Source organism: Cetorhinus maximus, chromosome 18 (genome assembly GCF_964194155.1).
Source record: "Cetorhinus maximus chromosome 18, sCetMax3.hap1.1, whole genome shotgun sequence".
NCBI lineage: Eukaryota > Metazoa > Chordata > Chondrichthyes > Lamniformes > Cetorhinidae > Cetorhinus > Cetorhinus maximus.
In genome coordinates, this window is record NC_135896.1 from 63588348 (window position 1) to 63610107 (window position 21760).

General features: G+C 44.5%; 1 protein-coding gene across 1 annotated transcript in view; it reads left to right on the top strand.

The window, feature by feature from the left end:
- The window catches only part of ttc6 (tetratricopeptide repeat domain 6), a 295077-nt gene that overhangs the window by 120984 nt on the left and 152333 nt on the right, over positions 1 to 21760 (top strand). Inside the window, exons 14-16 of the mRNA XM_078563283.1 lie at positions 6197 to 6279; positions 16120 to 16196; positions 17574 to 17722. Of these exons, the coding sequence (XP_078419409.1) occupies positions 6197 to 6279; positions 16120 to 16196; positions 17574 to 17722 (309 nt within the window). The remainder of the gene's footprint in view (positions 1 to 6196; positions 6280 to 16119; positions 16197 to 17573; positions 17723 to 21760) is intronic.

A 21760-nucleotide genomic window follows, 5' to 3' on the forward strand; every position in this document is an offset into this window, starting at 1 on the left:
AAATTGATTAATTAACATAACTGTTCCAATTTTAATTCCAAATCAAAAGTTAGCTGATCTTCTGGAAAATGCTGAGATACCAAGGCCTTAGTAATCTTGAGTTGTATAAGGGTAAATCAACCAGGGTTCCCTCTGTTGACCACTATTAATTGACTTCTATTAAAAGTGCACACAATCAGAATGATTATTGCTGAAAAAAGTCAAAACTTTCCATCTTGCACTCATCAGGACACTTCGCAAGAATACCAATATGAGAGGAAAACAACAATTTATACTGCATGTAAAGAGAGTGCTGATTGGTTGGCAAGTAGATTCCAATTGGTAGAGGTGTTGCCATGGAGAATGCACCAGTGATGGTGACTGACAGTTAACTGCCAAGCATTGTTTGAAATTTAAACCAGGCAGCTTGACCTTGATAGGTCAAGGCATTGCCCTGAGGAATGAGTCAGTGAATGGCTGTCACTTATTTTGTTTAGCTGAAACAGGCACAATGTGTCTACATGTTCTATCTGCAAAGAACAGGGCCCTGTGTATTAATACATGTAGTTTCCAGTACATGCAAATGCGCCACACTGCGAGCCTGACTGACAATCTTAAATTGGTTGTCAGTGCAATTCTTAGCACATGAGGATTATTTAGCAAATATTATGCAACTGTGGAATCACACAATGTTGGACACTGTGTTTTGAGTTTTGCAAGCACAGGCTGTTTGGGTATGGTCTGCAGCTTGCCCATTACGAACAGTAGCTGGGAAATGCTGTTTGATACGATCCACCAGTCCTTGTGCCATGTAACCTATATACCTAGCATCACACTGGCACTGAAATTCATATACCACATTACTCATTTGTGTGATAGTCTTTTTGTCTTGACGGTAGTATCCTGTTAGTGGCAAGTACCACTCATGTTGTTACTGCATAGGAACAGCATGAACCAGCTAGCTTCACCATTCGTTTGCTGGACTTGTGTAAGAGAGGTGAGCTACTGCGTGATGTGTATGACAGGGTTTGTGCTCACGGTTCGCCCCATCTGCGTATGTATGGGCTGGCCAAGACACACACCTTTATGCCCTATCATATCTGTGACCGGTTCTCCACAGCATAAGTTGGCCAAATGGTTGGGCAAATTGTTACAACCAGTTTTGACCAAGTTTTCCACATTCACGGTGAAGGACTCCTTCACATTTGCGAAGATCATACAGGACTTGCATATCGTTAGCAATGTTGTATCCATGCGCTCATTTGACATTGCCAAGCTATTCATCAGTGTTCCACTTAAGGAACCAATGGATATTTGTGCTGCAGCACTATATCATGACAATCTAGACCTGCCACCAATGTGTGAATCAGTATTCATTGAACTAATGAACTCGGCAACTTGCGCAGTTGAATTCAGTTTTATTGCCACGATGCCTGCCCAAACAGATGGTGTTGACATGGGACCCCCTCTAGGTCCAGCTGTCGCAAACATCTTTGTTGTGAAATGTGTCTTCGATGGAATGACACCTAACCTCCTACCCCTTGCATATTTCTGATATGTGGATGATACCTTTGCTATATTTAAATCCACAGCTGCATGCAACAATTTCCTTACGTGTCTTAATGGGCTCCATCCTGTGCTCAAATTCACCTTTGAAATGGAACAGTCAAATGAACCCCTCTTCCTTGATGTACTAGTTGAGAAATCTTCCAGGGGGTTCTATATCATGGTCTACCACAAGCCTACCTTCACTGGTCAATATATGCTTTGGGATTCTTACAGTTCCACATGGTATAAGATTGGTCTTATCAGCAATCTTGTAAATAGAGCCCGAGCCATTTTCTCATTTTTGCAAGCTTGATGCTGAATTAGGGCTCTTCAAAGGCATCCTGCAGGATAATGGCTACCCTGATCAGATCATTCTGCGCTGCATATCACGCAAACTAAGGCCGTCACTTTTGGCCCTGAAAAATGCCCAGTCTACCTCAGATTACCCTAGAGGAGCAAGATGTCTCAAAAATTTGAGCAACAGGTGAAGCTAGCTGTTTGCTACTATGCTGTAGCAACACGAGTGGTATTCGCCACTAACAGGATGCTGCCGTCAAGCCAGAAAGACGTTCTGCCTGTCACACAAATGAGTAATGTGGTATATGAATTTCAGTACCAGTGTGATGCTAGGTATGTAGGCCATACGTCCAAAAGACATATCAAACATATGCCCAACCACTGTTTGCAATGGGCAGGGTACAGACTGTACCCAAACAGCCTGTGCCTGCAAAACTCAAAACACAGTGCCCAACATTAGACGTGATTCCGCAATTGGACAACATTTGCTGAATAATCCTCAATGTGCTAAGAATTATGCTGATAACCAATTTAATATTGTCAGTCAGGCTCACAATGTTGCGCATTTGCGTGTACTGGAAGCCACATATGTTAATCACAGGGCCCTGTTCTTTGCAGACAGGGAGAACATGTACACACATTGTGCCTGTTTCAGCTAAACAAAATAAGTGACAGCCATTTGCTGACTCATTCCTTAGGGCAATGCCTTGACCAATCAGGGTCAAGCTGCCTGGTTTAAATTTCAAACGATGCTTGGCAGTTAACTGTCAGTGACCACCACTAGTGCATTCTCCATGGCAACACCTCTACCAATCACAGTGTATTTGCTAACCAATCAGCACTCTCTTTACATGCAGTATAAATTGTTGTTTTCCCCTTATATTGGTATTCTTGTGAAGTGTCCTGATGAGTGCAAGATGAAAAGCTTCAACATGTCTTTTTTTCTGCAATACTCCAGTTCTGTACTACCAAATGACTAATCAGAATGATAGTCAGCTGTGATGTTTTCCATGATTAAATAGCCTGCTGACGCTCACTTTCTATCTCAAGCATGAGAAGTGTCCACATGGTGGCATCAGGCATCCAATAGCATTTCATGCTGGAAACATTTTCTATTTAGTACAAAAGCAAAATACCAGAGTTGCTGGAAACCTAAAAGCAGAAAATGTAAGAAATATTCACAGTAGTTCTGGCAGCATCCAGGCAGAGGGAAACAGAGTTAACATTTCAGGTTGATGACCTCCAGTCAGAACTGTCTGCTCTTCAGCATTTGCTAACAAAAATCAACAAAGTCTCCCGTAATTATGTAGGTCAAAGCTCTGTTATGGGTACAAGATTCGGAAGTTCTCGTGCTTGTGAAGAAAGAAAAGGCACGGAAATTTGGGAGGGCTGTAGCCCTGAGTGGATGCCTCTTTCATTTTCTCATATCAGTTTCCATTAAACTCCAAATTCTTCAATCTCACTTTGCAATTACCTTGGGCTTTGCAACACTCTACAGATTTGGTTCATTTTCTCTTTTTGCTGTTATTATTTTAATGCAGTTTTATGTTTAGTGCAGCTAAACATTTCTCTCTCTCATGACTTTGACAATGGTGGCTGCACATACTCGCTCACCAGCTATTACGAAATTAACTATACATAATAAATATAAATAAAAACACACCACATTTATTGTAAAGAAAGCTGAGCAAATCCAAAAATTTGTAAATAAGATAAATTCTACAACTGTAAAAGAAAAGCAATTTTTTCTCTATTAATTTCTGATAAATATATTCATTTTAAACATTTGAAGATTACCTGAAAAAGCTCTTGGGTCACAATTTCGATAGTTACAGAGGAATCTCTGCTCTTACTTCTTTCTACACTGATCCAGCTGGCTATGTAGCATCAATGGGAATGGTGGACACCTAGGCCAGGGTGAACGTAATTTGGGTACTAACCAGGAATCCCCAGTTTCTAGCTATCATCTGCAATCATGGAAGGCATCCTGGGGATAAGCTTTCCACTAATATTCATTATAAGCCCACTGACTCCCACACTGCCTCACACCCTGCTTTCTGTAAGGACTCCATTCCACTCTCCCTGTTTCTCTGCCTCTGTTGTATCTGTTCTGATGATGCTACCTTCCACAACAGCACCTCTGACATATCTTCCCTTTAATTCAGCTGAGGTTCCCCCCCACTGTGGTTGACAGGGCCCTTGGTTGTGTCCAACCCATTTCCTGCACTTCTGCTCTCACCCCTTTACCTCCTTCCTAGAATTGTGATAGGGTTCCCTTGTCCTCACTTTCCACCCCACCAGGCTTCACATTCAAAAGATCATCCTCTGCCATTTCTGCCACCTCCAGCGTGATGCCACCACCAAACACATCTTCTCCTCCCCTCTCCTGTCAGCATTCTCTCCGGGACACCCTGGTCCACTCCTCTATCACCCCAAACACCTTGTTCCCTTCCCACTGTGTTTTGAGTTTTGCAAGCATGGGCTGTTTGGGCATGGTCTGTACCTTACCCATTGCAAACAGCGGCTGGGACATGCTGTTTGATATGATCCGCTAGTCTTTGGGATGTATGGCCTACATACCTAGCATCACACTGGCACTAAAATTCATATGCCACATTACTAATTTGTGTGAAAAGCAGAACATCTTTTTGGCTTATAGCAGCATCCTGTTAGTAGTGAATACTACTCGTGTTGCGACTGCATAATAGCAGCGTGAAACAGCTAGCTTCACCTGTTGCTCAAATTTTTGAGATACCTTGCCCTTCCAGGGTAATCTGAGGTAGACTGGGCACTTTTCAGGCCGCAAGTGACAGCTGTAGGCTCATTCATGAGTTTGTGTGACATACAGTGTGAAATGATCTGATCAGGGTAGTCATTATCCTGCAGAATGTCTTTGATGTGCCCTATTTCAGCATCAAGCTTGCTGCTGAAAAGGTACTCAAGGGACATGTCATTGAACCTGGGGGCTGCAGTCTTCCTTCCTTTTGGGCCATGTCATTCGTGCAGCGGTCCTGGGCTAAAAGCACTGAGAGGTATGCATGCAGCTGCACTTTAAATATGGCGCCCAATGTGATGAAGTGGTGAGGTAATGGATGGTGGGTGAATGATAGCCTGCCTGCAATTGAAACAGCATGTTTCCCAGGAATGCATAATTAATATGATGGGTTTGGGATGATGCAGCGTGAGAAGCTGCCATTGCAGCCCATGGATAAAATGTCATTTTTCCCACCTAGTACCAACTTTAGTGTAAATCTGAGGCGATTCTGCCCACAGTGTCCAACATTAGATGTGATTCCATGATTGAATAACATTTGCTAAATAATCGTCAGTATGCTAAGAATTACGCTGACAGAATTTAAGATTGTCCGTCGGGCTCGCAGTGTAGTGCATTTGCGTGTACTGTAAGCTACATGTATTAATAAACAGGGCCCTGTTCTTTGCAGACAGAAAGAATATGTACACACATTGTGTCCGTTTCAGCTAAACAAAATAATTGACAGCCATTCACTGGTTCATTCCTCCGGACAGTGCCTTGACCAATCAGGGTCAAGCTGCCTGGTTTATATTTCAAACAATGCTTGGAAGTTAACTGTCAGTCTCCATTACTGATGCATTCTCCATGGCAATGCATCTACCAGTCAAAGTCTACTCGCCAACCAATCAGCACCCCTTCTCATGCAGTATAAATTGTTGTTTTCCCTTTATATTGGCATTCTTGTGAAGTGTTCTGATGAGTACAAGATGAAAAGTTTCAACATGTGTCTTTTTTCAACAATACTCAAGTTCTGTGCTACCAAACGACTAGTCAAAGCCTTACTTCTCTTACCCCAAGAACTACTTTTTGTTTCCCTTAAAATGTGGACTCCAGGGCACTTTCCTGACCTGAACACCCCCAGAGCCGTTCTTTCAATCTTCTGTGTTCCAAAGTACGACATTTTACTTTGGGTACTAGTTTACGCCTGCTAGTATCAGTGCATGTAAAGAATGAATGCAATATGAACCAGCCTTCCTCAGCCAGTGTAATCTGTGGAAACTCACAGTATCAAAGTGAGATAATGGCCAGTTTTGTGGGAGGGACCTGATCCAGGCAAATCGAATCTTAAACCTGTTTAAAGCATTGTGGCAAAATCCCAGAGTAAGTGGTTTTGTGTGTAACTCACTTATGGTTAAAATTCCCTGGTCTTGTGAGCTGATTCACCTGTTTGCACTGGAATTTGGGAATAAAACTGACGGAAAGAAGTAGAAACTTTATACTAAAATCTAAATTTTGTGATGGAAAGTTGTAAAGAAGAAGCAAAAAATGTTTTTTTAGCTCATAAAATTTCAAATGAACTAATAATGATCAGTTTTATGTTTGCATTTATTGTGGCAGATCCATAATCTGACAAGTGCATTGAAAGATATAACGTGCGCCATCCACCTCCAGCCTCAAATACATTACTTCTACCTGTTAAGGTGAGGAGGAAGGACTCCTTTTTTGTAGCAATGTCTTCATTGTGTTATGAAGAAAATCAATAACTGAATCAGATCTTTATAGGTGTGACTATTTCCTGGCTTTTAATACCAAGAATTTTAATATACACCACGGATATTCAACCGTGATATAATATCCATGAAGCAGAATGATTTTATGATGTATTTTGATTCATACATGGGTATAGCAAAGTGTGCTTACTGTTTCCATTCTGTTTCCTCTAAACATGCACTCTAGAAAACGGGGAAGAATTTTGTTAACCAATTTACACTGTTCATGCAGTCACAACCATAAAACAATTGGCCCTGAAAACTCAATTTTTGGAATATTTTGATCAATGTTCTGTAAAATAAACATAGCTTAGATCCATAAAGTTCTGAGTTCAGATCTGTCCATACTTTCAACTTTTGGGTTTTGGATGATGATAAGTGAACTGAGAACAATAAAGGACTTTGTGCAGCACGTGCAAAGTGACTTAATTTAATGAGTCAACCTTTATTTATTGATTGCACTGGGCTAGTTGTCCTCTTCCATGTTGTCATTCTCCTCTTTGTACCGTATGAAGAAAATGATTTCCACTAGGAAATTCGTGTCCCCAGTACAAAGCAGTGCTTTGAGTAAAGCTGTGTAAAACTAACACCAAAACTCCTTTTGATATGCAGGCCAAATACTAATTTGCATTACTTAGAGCAGGTTTGATGGGGAACTTGGAGAAAAGGATCAGAACAGCCAGAGACACTTATTGACCCCATTCTAATAACAGAAGATCAGGTTTCTGCCAAGCCTTAATAGGCACTGGAATTATCTTGTACAGTTTTTTTGCAGTGGTTTTGAGATTGTCCTTTAATGCACTTTAATCCCCAGTTTACCCTAAAACTGGTGATAAGTCACAGCAGGATCTATCCCATGGTTTTGCGTTTAGGAGTGAAGTTGTCAACTTGTACCAAAGTAAACATGATTTATATATTGAATATTTGAAAAAAGATTTCTGATTAATTCAGACATATAAGACCATAGTGCCCTTTGAGGTAGGAATCAGAAATCGGACCATTTTCTGACGTCGTGATCCCACCTGCAGAATGGCCATGTCCACCCACCATATTTTCACCCCGCAGAGACGGGGGTGAGCTGGGGTTGAGACTGCCACCTCCCAAAGCAAGGTGGAAATGGTGTCGGGTGCAGAAGCGGGTCTGTTCCATCCTGGGCTCTGCCTCCAGCACCATACTTTTATTCGCTACACTGCAAGGAAAATCATTCAGGAAGTGACTGGAAATGCAGCATTGGGTGGCTGAACCTTGATCCATGAGGACACACTGTTACTGTTGATCTAATGGGTGAGCAGGTTGCCTCCATCTCCTCTGAAGCAACAAGGGAAACACCTGTGGAGGACCCCGCATCAGTTACCACATTGAGGGGGCCACTGTGGTGTGTTGAATATGTAGTTAAATAAGAACACTGTCTGAAGCAATTGTTAATTAAAATAACTGGTTTATACAATGGTTTGAATGCTATATACTTATTTACATTAATGATTATTCACTAGACACAAAAAGACCAACAAGTTGTCACTGAGGCCTGTGGAGGCTTCAACCAGTAGTCCTTCTCTACATTTTGACTGTATTGGGAACGATGTTGGCTTGATTCTCATCTTTGTGAAGGCTCTGGCTTCAATCAGTGCCAGGCATGTGTTCCATTACCATCTACTCAGGAATCCCTCAGCTGAATTGCTTCTGGATTAGGAGGTCCCTTGCAACAATGATGTCCTGCATGGACTCCTTGGCATGTCTCCCGGTCTGTCCCGTGGCACAGCTTCATCCTCTACCCTGTAGCTCAGCCTCTTCAGCCTCAGACTCTCCTGGCCCTCCGTCTCCACCCTCCTCCTCCTTCTCTTCATCTTTCTCCTCTGTGGATATGGGGCCTTCCTTGTTCTCTTCCTTTTTAGTGCCACATCCCTCTGCTGTGTCATTTTGAGCATGCAGGAAGCACACCATAATCATCCAGGATACTTTAATAAAAGCAGAATACTGTGAATGGTGGAAATATGAAATAAAAAGAGAAAGTACTGGAAATACTCAGCAGGTCGGGCAGCAACTGTGGAGAGAGAAACAGAGTTAACATTTTGAGTTGAATATGATTCTTCTTCAGGTTCTTCAGAAACAGAAGTACTTTCTGTTTTTATCTGGGATACCTTGGCAGGTGAATATTGGAGACTTCACCAGAGCAATCAAGTGTCCTGCCGTGGAGCTGGCTCTTGATCTGTCTGAGGACCCCTGAGCGGGTTAGAAGCCACCTCCTCAGAGGGTAACCCTTGTCAGCTAGAATCCAGTAATGGCTTGGATGCACCAGAAAAAATCTGACTTGGATATCTCACACAGGTCAGCAGCAGAGCCCTGAAAAGAACCTAAGGCAAATAAGCTGAGGGCTTTCAGTGAAATGGGCAAGGCATGACGAAAGGGGGATCTAGGGGTTAGGTTATCATTGAGAAGGGCACAGAGGTCACTCACCATTTCCCTTGAAAGGCAAAATCCCCTTCTGTTGTGGCGCTTTGCCATCTTCAGCAAGGTGAACCTGTTGCAGGATATACATTGTTTTGGGTATCCCCTGGTCCTTCACTGCCTTGGTGCTGGCTACTAGGATGTGACTCTTGCTGCCTGGGGCCCTGACCCCATGGCATCATGCCAAGTGGAAGACTCTTGGAGGATAGACTAGTGCAGCCTGGCTGAAAGGACTGTTGCTTCATTCAGGGACCATACCCATGCCTCCACCCACCTCCCTGGTACAGATTCAAGATTTTCCTTAAGAATTTTCCAGCTGAGGTAATGCAGAACTATCCTTACTTTCAAAGCTGACAAAGCTTTCCTGAACTTGTGAGGGCCCTTCCGCTGTGTTCATGACCTTCTTGAGCTGAAGTGGTTCACCCAAGTTCCAAAACCTGACCCAACTCCTTCAAAATCTCAACAGGTCTGAAGCTACCGGTTGTGCAATGCCACTGTGATGTCAGTCAGCATTTGCGTCAGGTCATAACTTGCCTCATTTCCCGTGCTTGTCAAAATGGCTGGCGGCAGAAATAACGTGAGGAATTGCACACGCAGGACCCGCTGCCTCTATTTCTGCTTCCTCGACACAGGTTTTCCCTGTATAGGAAATCTGGCTTTATGTCTGTAAGAGTATAATTTACTGTTGTGTATGTCCCAGCTAAGATGCCATGATTGGTTTGAGTTTCGGCTGAGTTTAAGTCATTCCAACATTCTGGCATTACTTTCTTCTCAGAAAAAGAATCCTATTCTTGCAAGCAGTATGATTATATCAGCTATATTTTCCTGAATTACTACAACTATTTGTCATGTATACAATCAGTCATGCATAGTTGATATACTGTACATTGATTAGTTATTTATTTAACACTTTCAACCTGTTTCTGCAGTTTGTTTTGTAGCCACATGATGGAGACTGTAGCATATAAATAATCACTTTCATTTGGATTGCTATGAAGACAATCAGATAGTTGATTGTCTTCCAGTATTCCTTAAGATTGTCTTCCAGAGTGCATACTGGAAGACCTACATGCAAGTCGGAGATTGCTTAAGTTTCAGTTACAAAGATATGCTCAAAATGCAGTGCTGCAGAGATCCTTAACTAATACAGGATATTGGGCCGATGAAAATTAAGCTGCTTCATGAACTGCGCTCTGCCCATTGTGTAAAATTACAGCAACAAGCAACATCCCAAGATGCTTCACAAGAGCAATATAAAGCAAAATATAACACTGAGCCACGCAAGCTGATATTAGGGCAGATGGCCAAAACCTTGGTCAAAGAGGTGAGTTTTAAGGAGAATCGTAAAGAAGGAAAGAGAGGTAGAGAGGCAGAAAGACTTAAGAGGTGAATTCTAGAATTTAGGGCTTGGCAGCTGAAGGCCATCAATGATGGAGCAATTAAAATCAGGAATGCTCAGGATGGGATTGGAGCAGATTGCAGAGATAGGGAGGGGGTGATGTCATGGAGGGATTTGAAACCAAGGATGAGGCTTTAAAATCAAGGTGTTGCTTAACCAATGAAAATCAGTGACCACAGGGGTGGTGGGTGAAAAGAATTTAGTGTGAGTAAGAACACGGACAGCAGAATTTTGGAGGTTAGAATGCTGGAGACTGGCTAGAAATGTGTTGGAATAGTCAAGTCAATAGGGGTTACAAAAATATGAATGAGGGTGTCAGGCCGAGAAGACATAAAAAAAAGAATCCAAAAGAGATTTTTTTCTCTTCTATATTCTCTTGTTTAAATTCTGTTTTTTTATAAGAAGGACAAATGGCTGGACTGATAAAGTGGCTGCAGCTGACCACAGGATAGTAGTTCTGGGAGTTTCTGAGCAGTTTAAAAAATGGACAAAAAGGCTAACTCATCAAACTCCTGGAATGTGACACTCCTGCACAGTATAAATATTCCAGCTAAGCCAACACAAAGGATTAGTAGATGAGACATCTGCACCAGCCAGCTCTGGACAAAGGCAGAGCTACTAGAACTCCTCATCTCTAATGTTGTGCCAATGGTTCTACAGTTACCTGCCCAAAACAAAATGGATTTTAACAAGGGGACCTCATTAACTGCATGGCTTGACCTGAAACAACCCTGTCACATGACCAAAACTTGAGCTATTTGAATTGTTTTAATTATACAGCTTTTGAATTCTGTCTTCAGTTGTGGTTTAACATCAGAAGAGAAAACCAGACTCCAGGCTAACAGCCTGTCTCTGACCTCCATTTCTCTCAGAGTCTGATCTCCAGAAAGAACCCTGTATTTTGCCGACAGAGTGAACTAATTCCAGGATGCAAGAATACTTTGCTGCATCTTCAACAGACTCAACCTGCAACGAGTACCTAGGACGAAAACCAGGAATTCTGCCAGACAAAGCCACCTGAAAAAAACCTTCATTGGACATTGACTTACCGGACTCTGGACTCACCTGAAATAATAATTCTTATTTTGTTTGAGGCCTTTGCCCTGTACATATTTCTTTCCCTTTTCCCTCTTTTATTGTATGAATGCAAAAAGGGGCGAACGTTGTGAGCGCCCTTCCTGTGTTTGTAAAATAAACAAACCCTCTGATTTTACCATATCTTGAGTTGCTGTGGGGTTATAAATAGCAGGTTGGATCACCCCAAAACTGAATGGTTGGGGAAAATACTCCACCATTTATAAAGGGGAAAATCAAAAATCAAAAAACACAGGCGGAATTGTCTGTGCCTGCTGGTGTTGGGTGTCATGGTGGGCGTGAGCAGCCAAAAATCGGTCTCATGTCATTGTGAAACCAGTTTACGATCATCTGCTCTGCCAATCAATGGCGGGCCACGTTTCCCACTGCTGCACATCGGGAACTTCATTGTAATGCATCTGCATATCATTATAAGTCCAGCTTGCTGGAATCATCTGCCCATGCTGGATCACCCGAGCACGTCGGCGTGATTGCATGCTGATGTGTTTCACAACAGCATTTATAAGTTGTGCAGCTGGTGAGCTGCACTTTGAGGGGAACTCGGAGGTGAGTGCACAATAATGTTGTGCAGCACTCGCGAGGGTCGCCTGTTGGATCTCAAAGTTGAGGCACCGTGCATTCAGGCGAGGGCACAGGCAAGTCACATTTTCCTGGTTGGCTGACAGTGTGGTGCTGGGGCAAGGGCGGCACTGTGGTTCAGGCAAGCTGGAGGGGGCAAGGGCTGCGCAGTGGTTGATGGTAGTGCATAAGCATGTGTGGGGGTGGGGGAAGGGAAGCTGCCATGCGTTTGGGAAACCTTGTATAAAGTGACCAATCCTCCAGAGCTGAGACAGTTCTGGCGCAGCCACATAGACAAGCTTGGAGTCGGGCCTCTAGTTTATCTGCCCACTCAAGCAACGCAGAGGCCTGAAAATGCCACCAAATGCTCCAGAGCTTTTTACCCCTTGGGCACAGACTGCAAACTAATGAGCATTTTAGTGGACGGCAGGAAAATTGGATGACTGGGCAAGTTGTATAATTTCCTTGCTAAAGCTGGCCATGGAGCAGTCACTGGTGGAGGCGCTCATAGCCCCTTGCAATGTCAGCATCCCAGTTTGGGCCAGCCTCCCACATGATTCAAAATAACAGTGCAGCCTTGCAGTGCAGATTAGGCGAATGCCCGAGAGCATGTTGTGCATTCCAGTGGACAAAGCTGTCGCCAATCGGTCAGGTAGAGTGAGACGGAGGTAGTTGGGGTTTTGGGCAGCCATGCTGCGCACTAAACTCTGGCCATCCAAGTGGTGGCCAAGCTAACCCATGCGTGTCTCTCTTTCATCCTGCAGGAGGAGTACATCAGGAGCAGGGAGACTAGCAGTATGCCTCATGGCTTACAGAGAGCAGAGACGAAGGAGAAGAGGGTGGGCAGAGAGGGCAGCAGCAGGAAGAAGGGGCAGCTAGGGCTCACTCACATGCTAGACCCAGGGTCTATAGACAGCACTTGTCATCCCTGCAGATGACCGAGAACCAGTGTCGCTGAAGACTGCGCGTGTCCAGGGAATTGGTCGCTCACATCTGCCACCTGCTTCAGGATTTGATGCCACAGGGACATGGAGGGCATCCACTGCCAGTGGCCGTGAAAGTGACAACGTGCTCAATTTTTACGCCAGTGGCTCCTTTCATGGGTCCACAGGTGACCTCTGCGGGATAGCACAGGCATCCGCCCACAAATGCACCCATGAGGTCACAGACACCATCTTCACGAAGGCACACAACTTCGTGCATTTCGTATTGGATCCGGAAAGTCAGGATGAAAGGATGCTGGGATTTGCCCAGATCTCAGGATTTCCACAGGTGCAGGGTGCCATCGACAGCACTCACATGGCACTCAGATCTCCGTGGCAACAAGCGGTCAATGACGTCAACAACCTCATCCATGCCAACTCATGCCCTAAACACACACCATCCTTTGCCCTTACATCTGCCATGCCAGCTCACCTAGTATTCACCATGAACGGACCTCATGAATCATACAGAGATGAGATAAAATAAAGTTATCTAAAATGAAGCTCTATGTGTCTATTGAAGAATTCATTATAGTGAAAAAAAATCTCATTCATAAAAACCCATTTTCTACATTTCATCCCTTCAAATAAGTAAAGCCTAATAACAACAAACATTTCATTCAAATGCACAATCCCTTATAACAACAAGCTTTGGAATTCATAACCCCACATCAAAGAGTCGATAACCGCTTGTAGTTGTCAATCAAACTGTGAAATAGCAGGCACCCTATGTGATAAAGGATGGTTGTGAAATCAGTCATGCAGCACTAATCCAGCAATGGGAACCCTCAGGCTTGTTTTAACAGGTAGAGTGAAATAGAATGTAATCATTTTTTTAACACTCCAGGACTTTCAAATGCCTTGACAGCAGCTCCCTTTGACAGGTCTTTCTTACAGTTTTGACAGTTGGTTTTGACAGGTCTGTTGACAGCTCCAATGAGCCTTACAGTGATGAGCTTATGTACTTTTTTGTACATGTTCATGCCTACTTTTAACAACCCCTGACTTACCCCAAAGGGCACCTTACCTCCCCCAAAGTTGTCTCGGGACCAGATCCAGAGGGATACCTTATCTCTCCAAAGAGGTACCCTGGCTATCCAAGCGAATTCACAAAGTTCAGATCTGCTCTTGCCTGGTGTAATCTGCATACTTGGGGTTTCACACTCCTGGCCTACCAAAACCCTATTTCAGTAAAGGTAGCTGATGAATTAAATGGCCAGCTGCCTCTGGAAAACATGCATGCATGAAATGTACCCCATCCCCAATCCTCCCTCTGCAAAAATGAGATGTGCCGTGTTCGGGGGCAGGACTTAGCATTTTTGGCTACTTCCACTATTTTCACCCCAATGGAGCACCTCTCCATCATGGCAAATTCTGGGCCTATGAGTTTCTTTTTGTAGGGAATCTAGAAGTGTACCTCCTGAGAAAATTTCTACTGTTGATGGTTTAGTTGATGCGATTTGTAATGTTTTGGATGATGAGGCAAATATAGTTTCTCACTTAGTATTCTGGATTGTTGACTTCCAATTTCACAGCAACTCTTTTTTTATTCTTTTGCAAGATGTGGGCATCGCTGGCTAGACCAGCATTTATTGCCCATCTGTAGTTGTCCTTGAGAAGGTGGTGGAGAGCTGCTTTCTTGAACCGCTGCAGTCCGTGTGATGTAGGTGCACCTACAGTGCTGTTAGGGAAGGATTTCCAGGATTTTGACCCAGTGACAGTGAAGGAACGGCGATATAATTCCAAGTAAAGATGGTATGTGGCTTGGAGGGGAACTTGCAGGTGGTGGTGTTCCTATGCACCTGCTACCCTTGACCTTCTAGGTGGTAGAGGTCATGGGTTTGGAAGGTTCTGTCAACGGAGTTTTGGTAAGTTGCAGCTGTGCATCTTGTATATGGTACACACTGCTGCCACTCTGCATCACTGAAGGGAGTGAATGTTGAAGCTGGAGGATGGGGGTACCAATCAAGTGGGCTGTCTTGTCCTGGATGGTGTCGAGCTTTTGAGTGATGCTGGGGCTGCACTCATCCAGGCAAGTGGAGAGTATTCCATCACAGTCCTGACTTGTGACTTGTAGATGGTGGCCAGGCTTTGGGGAGTCAGGAGTGAATTATGCACCACAGAATTCTCAGCATCCAACCTATCCTTGTAGCTACAATATTTATATGGCTGCTCCAGTTCAATTTCTGGGCAATGGTAACCCTCAGGATGTTGACAGTGGATTATTCAGCAATAGTAATACCATTGAATGTCAAGGGGAGATCGTTGAATTCTCTCTAAAAAATGTGAGAGATGGTCATTACCTGGCACTTGTATCGCATGAATGTTACTTGCCACTTATTAGCTCAAACCTAAAAGTTGTCTAGGTCTTGCTACATGTGGGCACGGACTGCAATGTTTCTATAAAATGAAGGAGATCACACTGCTTAAATTAATTTGCTTTAAAAATATTTGTGAATATAATTTGTTTTGCAATTAAGCATGCGGCACTATCCAGAGACACACTGGGCGTGATTTTCATTCCCAGGTCCCAATTGTGCTGTCAGGGTGAAATGCGAGTCGGGAACCCACAAATGCTGGTGGTGGGCCTCAGAGAGAAATTTTTGAGGAGGCAGCCAATTATGGATGGTGGCCAGACTCCTGGGTCTGGAGGGCCAATTGGAAGCCGGCCAGCACTGAAAGATCGGCAGCCCCACTATCAGAGGGTGTCTGAAGATGGAGGCATCTCAATATTTAAAAATGAAATGTGGTCACAATTGTGGAGGAGAACCTCCCACAGGATGGCCTGAAGCTGCAGCTGTGGACCTCGCATTCGCAGCTGTGGGGTGAAGGAAATTAAATGAGAGCATCGCTGCCCCCATGAAGCTGCCTCCATCCATCGGACTGGTTTTGGCCTCAGCAGGGGGTACTGTATGCCGCCTGGAAAACTCCCAGATGGAGCGTTAAGAGTGCCCTCAGTTTAATTGGCCTACGCGAATCTTTAAAAATATATAAGTTTTGTTCTTTGCAGCATTAGCCCATACCTCAAAGCACAATAATAATTTAGTTTAAGATTCAAAATTATGTCACAAAAAATAATAATTGTTTTTATGGAATTGTGTAATTTGTTAGTAGATATAATCATTCTGTATTGTGTGTATCATTGGTTATTTGTATGAGACAACAAATATATTATAGACTTTCTGATAATGAGTTGAAAACATTTATCTACAAGCATAACATGAGGATACTCTTATTAAATTAAATTCTGTTTCACAACTTAATTGCTTTTTTTATTCATTTTTATTAAAGAGGACAATACCTGTACAAAATGAAAAACTTTGAACTGGCCAGTTTCTGTATCCGACATTCTGCTGAGATCAATCAAGGTAACACCTTCACATAATGATCAAATTCTTAAAATGTGTTTAAATATATTTAAGATTAGTAAAGGCAGGTGTGATTAGTTTCTAATCATTTGTGTGCAAACTAAATTATTTTGATGGGGAATCAGCTGACAGAAAATTGAATTGTTCAAATATCCAAAATAACTCATGAACAAATCAATACACTTGAATGCTTAGGATATGAAAATTATTTTAAAAGAGACTATTCAGATTTACTATTTGCACCCTCACATAATTTGCATTACAATTGAACAGACTTCTTAACTGTTCAAAAAGCGATTTTAGAACTCGCAATGACTGAAATCTTCACGACATTTTAGAGGATATATATGGGCTTCGTTCGCTCATTTTGGAAAACTGTTGTAAATTCAATAGTTACATTAACATTCTTAATGAATCAATCTCTTAGTTACACTTATACATTTCCCCACTATATTGCCAATATAAATTATAGATTTTATACTGATTATGTAACAGAACCAAGAGTGTTAATAATATCAATTGTATAAAACAATTTAGCAATTGGAGGGAATGGAGTTGAGAACCTAGTGTCTTAATAATACTGAGTCTGGGATTATGTGATCCACCTGGGACCATCTGACTCCCTGAAACCAGATAATGCAGCCTGGTGCCTAATACAAAGGGGGGTATTTGGGAGTGAATGTTGATCTCTTTCATTGTTCAGTAACTTTATTTTGTACAGCCAGCGATTTACACATTTTGTTCATCCAATAATCATTTTAAAATGTTATTAATAATCTAATATTGTTAAATGTGTACAAAACACAAATTTGCTATGTGTAGAATCAGTGGAGGTAATTCAAGTCCGCCTCATTGGCAGGGAAACCCATAGAATTAGCTGGAACATCGGTTTTACACCCCCATACCCCATTACTGTCCATTGATTCTTAGTGTGTAAAACCAGCATGGCACCCAATCCTGACAGGTGCATTAGGTTAAAATTAACCCACATGTTTCATTTTTAGAGCAAATTTGCATATACTGAAACAAATTAATGCACAATAGACATTTCCCCAAGTTAAAAAAACAGAAAATGCTAGAAATATTCAGCAAGTCAGGCAGCATCTGTTTTCACTGATAAATTTCCACAGATGCTGCCTGACCTGCAGTGTATTTCCAGCATTTTCTGTTTTAATTTCAGATTTCCAGCATCAGCATTATTTTGCTTTCGTATTTCCTTCAAATTGTACATTCTTATTTGCGATTCTCAAAAGACAAAAAATTGGAATGTTTAAATTGTTTAGTAGTAATTAGTATGAGACTTTGTAACTGATCACTTTATTGAGCTTTTATGACTTTCTCATAATCTATTCTTTTATCTTTAACTTTCTGAAACAGCTACCGACTCACATCCAATTCAGCAAGCCACGATACAACTTTTTCTAAAAAATTATGACAAAGCTATAGACACCTTGGCTGCCATAGAAAAAACAGCACCAATATTAATTTTGCTTGGGAAAAGCCAAATGAAAGCTAGCAAACATGAGGTAATATACATTTCTGAATCACTTTTCTCAGTATAAGATACATTCCAGGGAATTTCAATGTTTGAGAACATGTGGGTTTAAGTGCAGGTGAATGGCTTAAATTTGGCCCAAATGTAGTGCATCCGGAAACCGGCTCCATTGCACCAACTTCTGGGTTTAACTCAGGTGTGCATGTGTGCGTGTGCGTGTGTGCGTGTGTATATATACAACCCGATCTGGAGAGGTGGGTTCTTATAGAATCATAGAACGCTAACAGCGCAGAAGGAGGCCATTCAGTCCACTGAGTCCCTGCTGTTTCTCTGCGAGACACACTCACATGCCCTTTCACCTGTAGCCTTGCAAATCTATTCTCTTCAGATGCTCATCCAATTCCCTTTTGTAATCTACAATTAAATTTGCCTCCACCACACTCTTAAGCAGTATATTCCAGATCCTAATCACTTTCTGTGTAAAATGTTTTTTCTCATGTCGTCTTTGGTTCTTTTGCCAATCACCTTAAACCTGTTTCTTCTGGTTCTTAACCTTTCCACCAATGGGAACGATTTATGCCTATCTACTCTGTCTAGACACTTCACAATTTTGAACACCTTTATAAAATCTTCTCCCAACCTTCTCTAAGGAGAACAGTCTCAGCTTCTCCAATCTATCGGTTATTAAAGTCCTTCATTTTCATAAATCTCCAGAAAAAGAGTCATATTGGAAACATTGGGCGGAATTTTCCGAGCCCGCTGGTGGCAGATGTGATAGGTGGCGTGCGTGGAAAATATGGCGGGACCCATTTCACAACGGTGTGAAGGCAGGCCGCGTTTCCCGCCATCGGTTGGCAGGGAGCTAATTGAAATGCATTAGCATATAATTAAAAAGCCATCCTGCCAGGCTCTTGGAACCCCACCGTATCGTCCGTCCACATCAGCGGGAAAGCATGCCGACGTGTTTCACAACAGCACACAGGTGACATGCACTTGACGGCCTTCACTTTGGGGGAACTGAGGTGAGTGTTCTCCACAGTTCGTCCATTGTTTATAGGCCTCAGGGGCGCTGGAGGGTGGGGGAAACTGTTGCCTGGCCCCGCAGGCGACTGCTGAGGTGGGGTGGGGGTTTGTGGTGTCTGGGGGCAAGTGCTGGTCAGCCCAGGAGGCAACTGCTGGGGTGGGGGGAGGGGGGAAGCAAGTGCTGCCCTGGCGCTGCATCGAGGCAATCGAGGTGGGGAGCAGGGTAAGTGCGGGAAGTGGCCACGCATTATAAACACCTGTATAAACTGACCATGGCTCTCCAACTAAGACAGATCAGGTGTAGCCACAACAATATGATTGGGGTCAGGCTCTTAGCCTGCCTGCCCATGCAAGCAATGTGGAGGCAGCAAAGGGCCACCAAGTTCTCCATACCTTACTCCCCCCCGCCTCCCTCCACTCCCCTGGCACAGACTTCGAATCTGCCACCACTTTATTGGACTGCGGAGCAGTTGGACTGCACACGTTGTACAATCTCCTCGCCAACGCTGGCCATGTAGCAGTCACTGCTGGAGGCGCTCACTGCCCCTTGCAATCTCAGCATCCTGGTTTGGACAAGTGCCCCCCATGTCACATGTTGACAGGGCAGCCATGCAGTGCACTCATCTCTGCCAGCTGAGAGGTGACCAGCACTCTCTGGGAAGCATTAAGGGCAGTCACACAGGGCCAGGAAAGGTACTATGTACAGCCATGATAACCATGTCTCTCTCTCTCTTTCATGCTGCAGGAGAACCATGTCAGGATCGTGGATCCTGGTGAGCTAGCTGTATGCCTGATGGCCTACAGAGACGGTGGAAGATGGAGGAGAGAGTGACTGAGACACCTGGCCGTGCAAAGGCAGGAGCAGCAACCTTATGAAGAAGGGGCAGCAGGGGCTCCTGCACAAGGAGTGACAGCGAGCTGTGGCTGGTCAGTGCCTAGCAACACCCAGGCTCTATAGACACCGCCTGCCATTCCTACAGATAACTGAGAACCAGGGTTGCCGACGACTAGGGACGTGTTGCTCACCTCTGCCACTTACTGCAGGATTTGGCGCCAAGGGGACATGGAGGGCATCCACTGCCAGTGGCTGTGAAAGTGACCGTGCTGCTCAATTGCTACGCCAGTGGCTCCTTTCAGGGCTCCACAGGTGACCTCTGTGGAGTTTCACAATCCGCCACCCACAAGTGCATCCATGAGGTCACGGATGCCATCTTCTCCATGGCACACAACGTTGTGCATTTTGTCCAGGGCTGGGACAGCCAGGATGCAAGGACCATTGGATTCACCCTGATCTCGGGATTCCCACAGGTGGAGGGTGCGATTGACTGCACTCATGTGACGCTCAGGTCCCCATCACTACACTCAGTGGATTCCATCAACCGCAAGGGCTTCGATTCACTGAACGTGCAGCTGGTATGTGACCACCAGAAACACATCCTGCAGGTGTGCGGACGGTTTCCAGGGAGTGTGCATGATGCCTACACCCTGAGTCACTCACAGATCTCTGCAGTCTTCCAGGGTCCACAGAGGATGCAGGGTTGACTCCTTGGGGACAAGGGCTACCCGCAAAGGCCGTGGCTGATGACACCCATGCAGCTGCTTCAGACTGCAGCAGAACAACGCTATAATGAGGCTCATGCAGCAGCTCGCATCTTGGTGGACAGACCATCCGGATGCTGAAGATGGGGTTCTGGTACCTGGACCGGTCTGGTAGCCCTGCAATACAGTCCACAGAGGGTGTCACACATCGTCATCGTCTGCTGCGCCCTTACACAACCTGGCGCTGCAACGTGGTGAGGAATTGGCTGAGGAGGAGATGAAGGAGCTGCACGTCTCCTCTGATGAGGAGGATGCCGAGGGGATGAGGTTGGGGGGTCCTTGGTGACGACAACGGGGATGAGGCTTTTGCACTGGCTAGATGAGGCAGGCGCACTTGGGAGGCGCTCAGAGCTGCCAGAGCTATGGAGGATGATGACGACACAGCGCAGTTGTGAAAGTTTGACTGTGAGAATGCTCCTGTTATGGAGATGCAGTGGGGGCCCTAATAGTCACTTGATCGCAGAAGGATGATGACAACATGCAGTGAGGACACTCCATAGATCTTCACATGGCCTCTGAGAATGTCTGACTCCTGTCTGGCCGAGGGCAGCTCACTTCCACTCCATGATCAGGGCCGTCTCAGAGACACAGTCATGAAACTTTAGACGCATCTGATGCTGTGTCTGCCTTCAGCACCTAAGCCCTTCAGGAGCTGGTGCACAGCATCACTGGTCACAGATGCTAGTGTGATGGGGGCCAGCCCCACCTTAAAGGTGCTGAGAGGACATGGAGAGTATGAGAGAACTCTGTGGCGTCTGCTCACTACATTCTGGCAGCAATGACCAGCTCTGCCGAGAGGCAAGCATCAGTAATGTTTCCAGGGAGTGTGAGGCTGGACCATCACTGTGGTCTGAAGGCCGCACAGAGCACAGGGAAGAGGCCCTGGACTGAGACAATTGCCTTTTATCTTACGTAGAAAGATTTCACATCTGAGTGACATGAACACTGCTCATCAGAACAAGGAGCCACAGGCAGGGAGACATTCTTGGGGGTTTATTGACAATAGTGAGCAGTATGTACAAGTGACCAACACCCGTGGCCAGGCTGTGCAACTACTTTTAGCTAACTTTCCTAATCCTGCCACTGCATCTTGGTGCCCCCTGGACATCCACAGGAGAGATGGAGTCAGCTTGCTGACTGTGACGCCCTGCCTGTGGTGACTTTGGTGGGCGTCCTCTGGAGGGTTGAGACTTGAAGGGCCCTGGCCTGTTTTCGGGGTCCTGCTGTGTGGCAGTGGTACCCTCCTCGGCCTGTGAAGCTGGATCTGTGGAGGTCACAGGAAGAGGGGAGTCAGATGGGCTGGTCACTCCCTGAGTCACCTGGGTGGATGGCCCAGGAGTGTGCACCTGCTGATCCTCCTCCCTATGGGTGCCCGAGGGCCCCTGGCTAACTCTGTGAGCAGAAGGAGTAGCTGGAGTGAGATTGAGCTGCCCAAAACCCCTCTCAT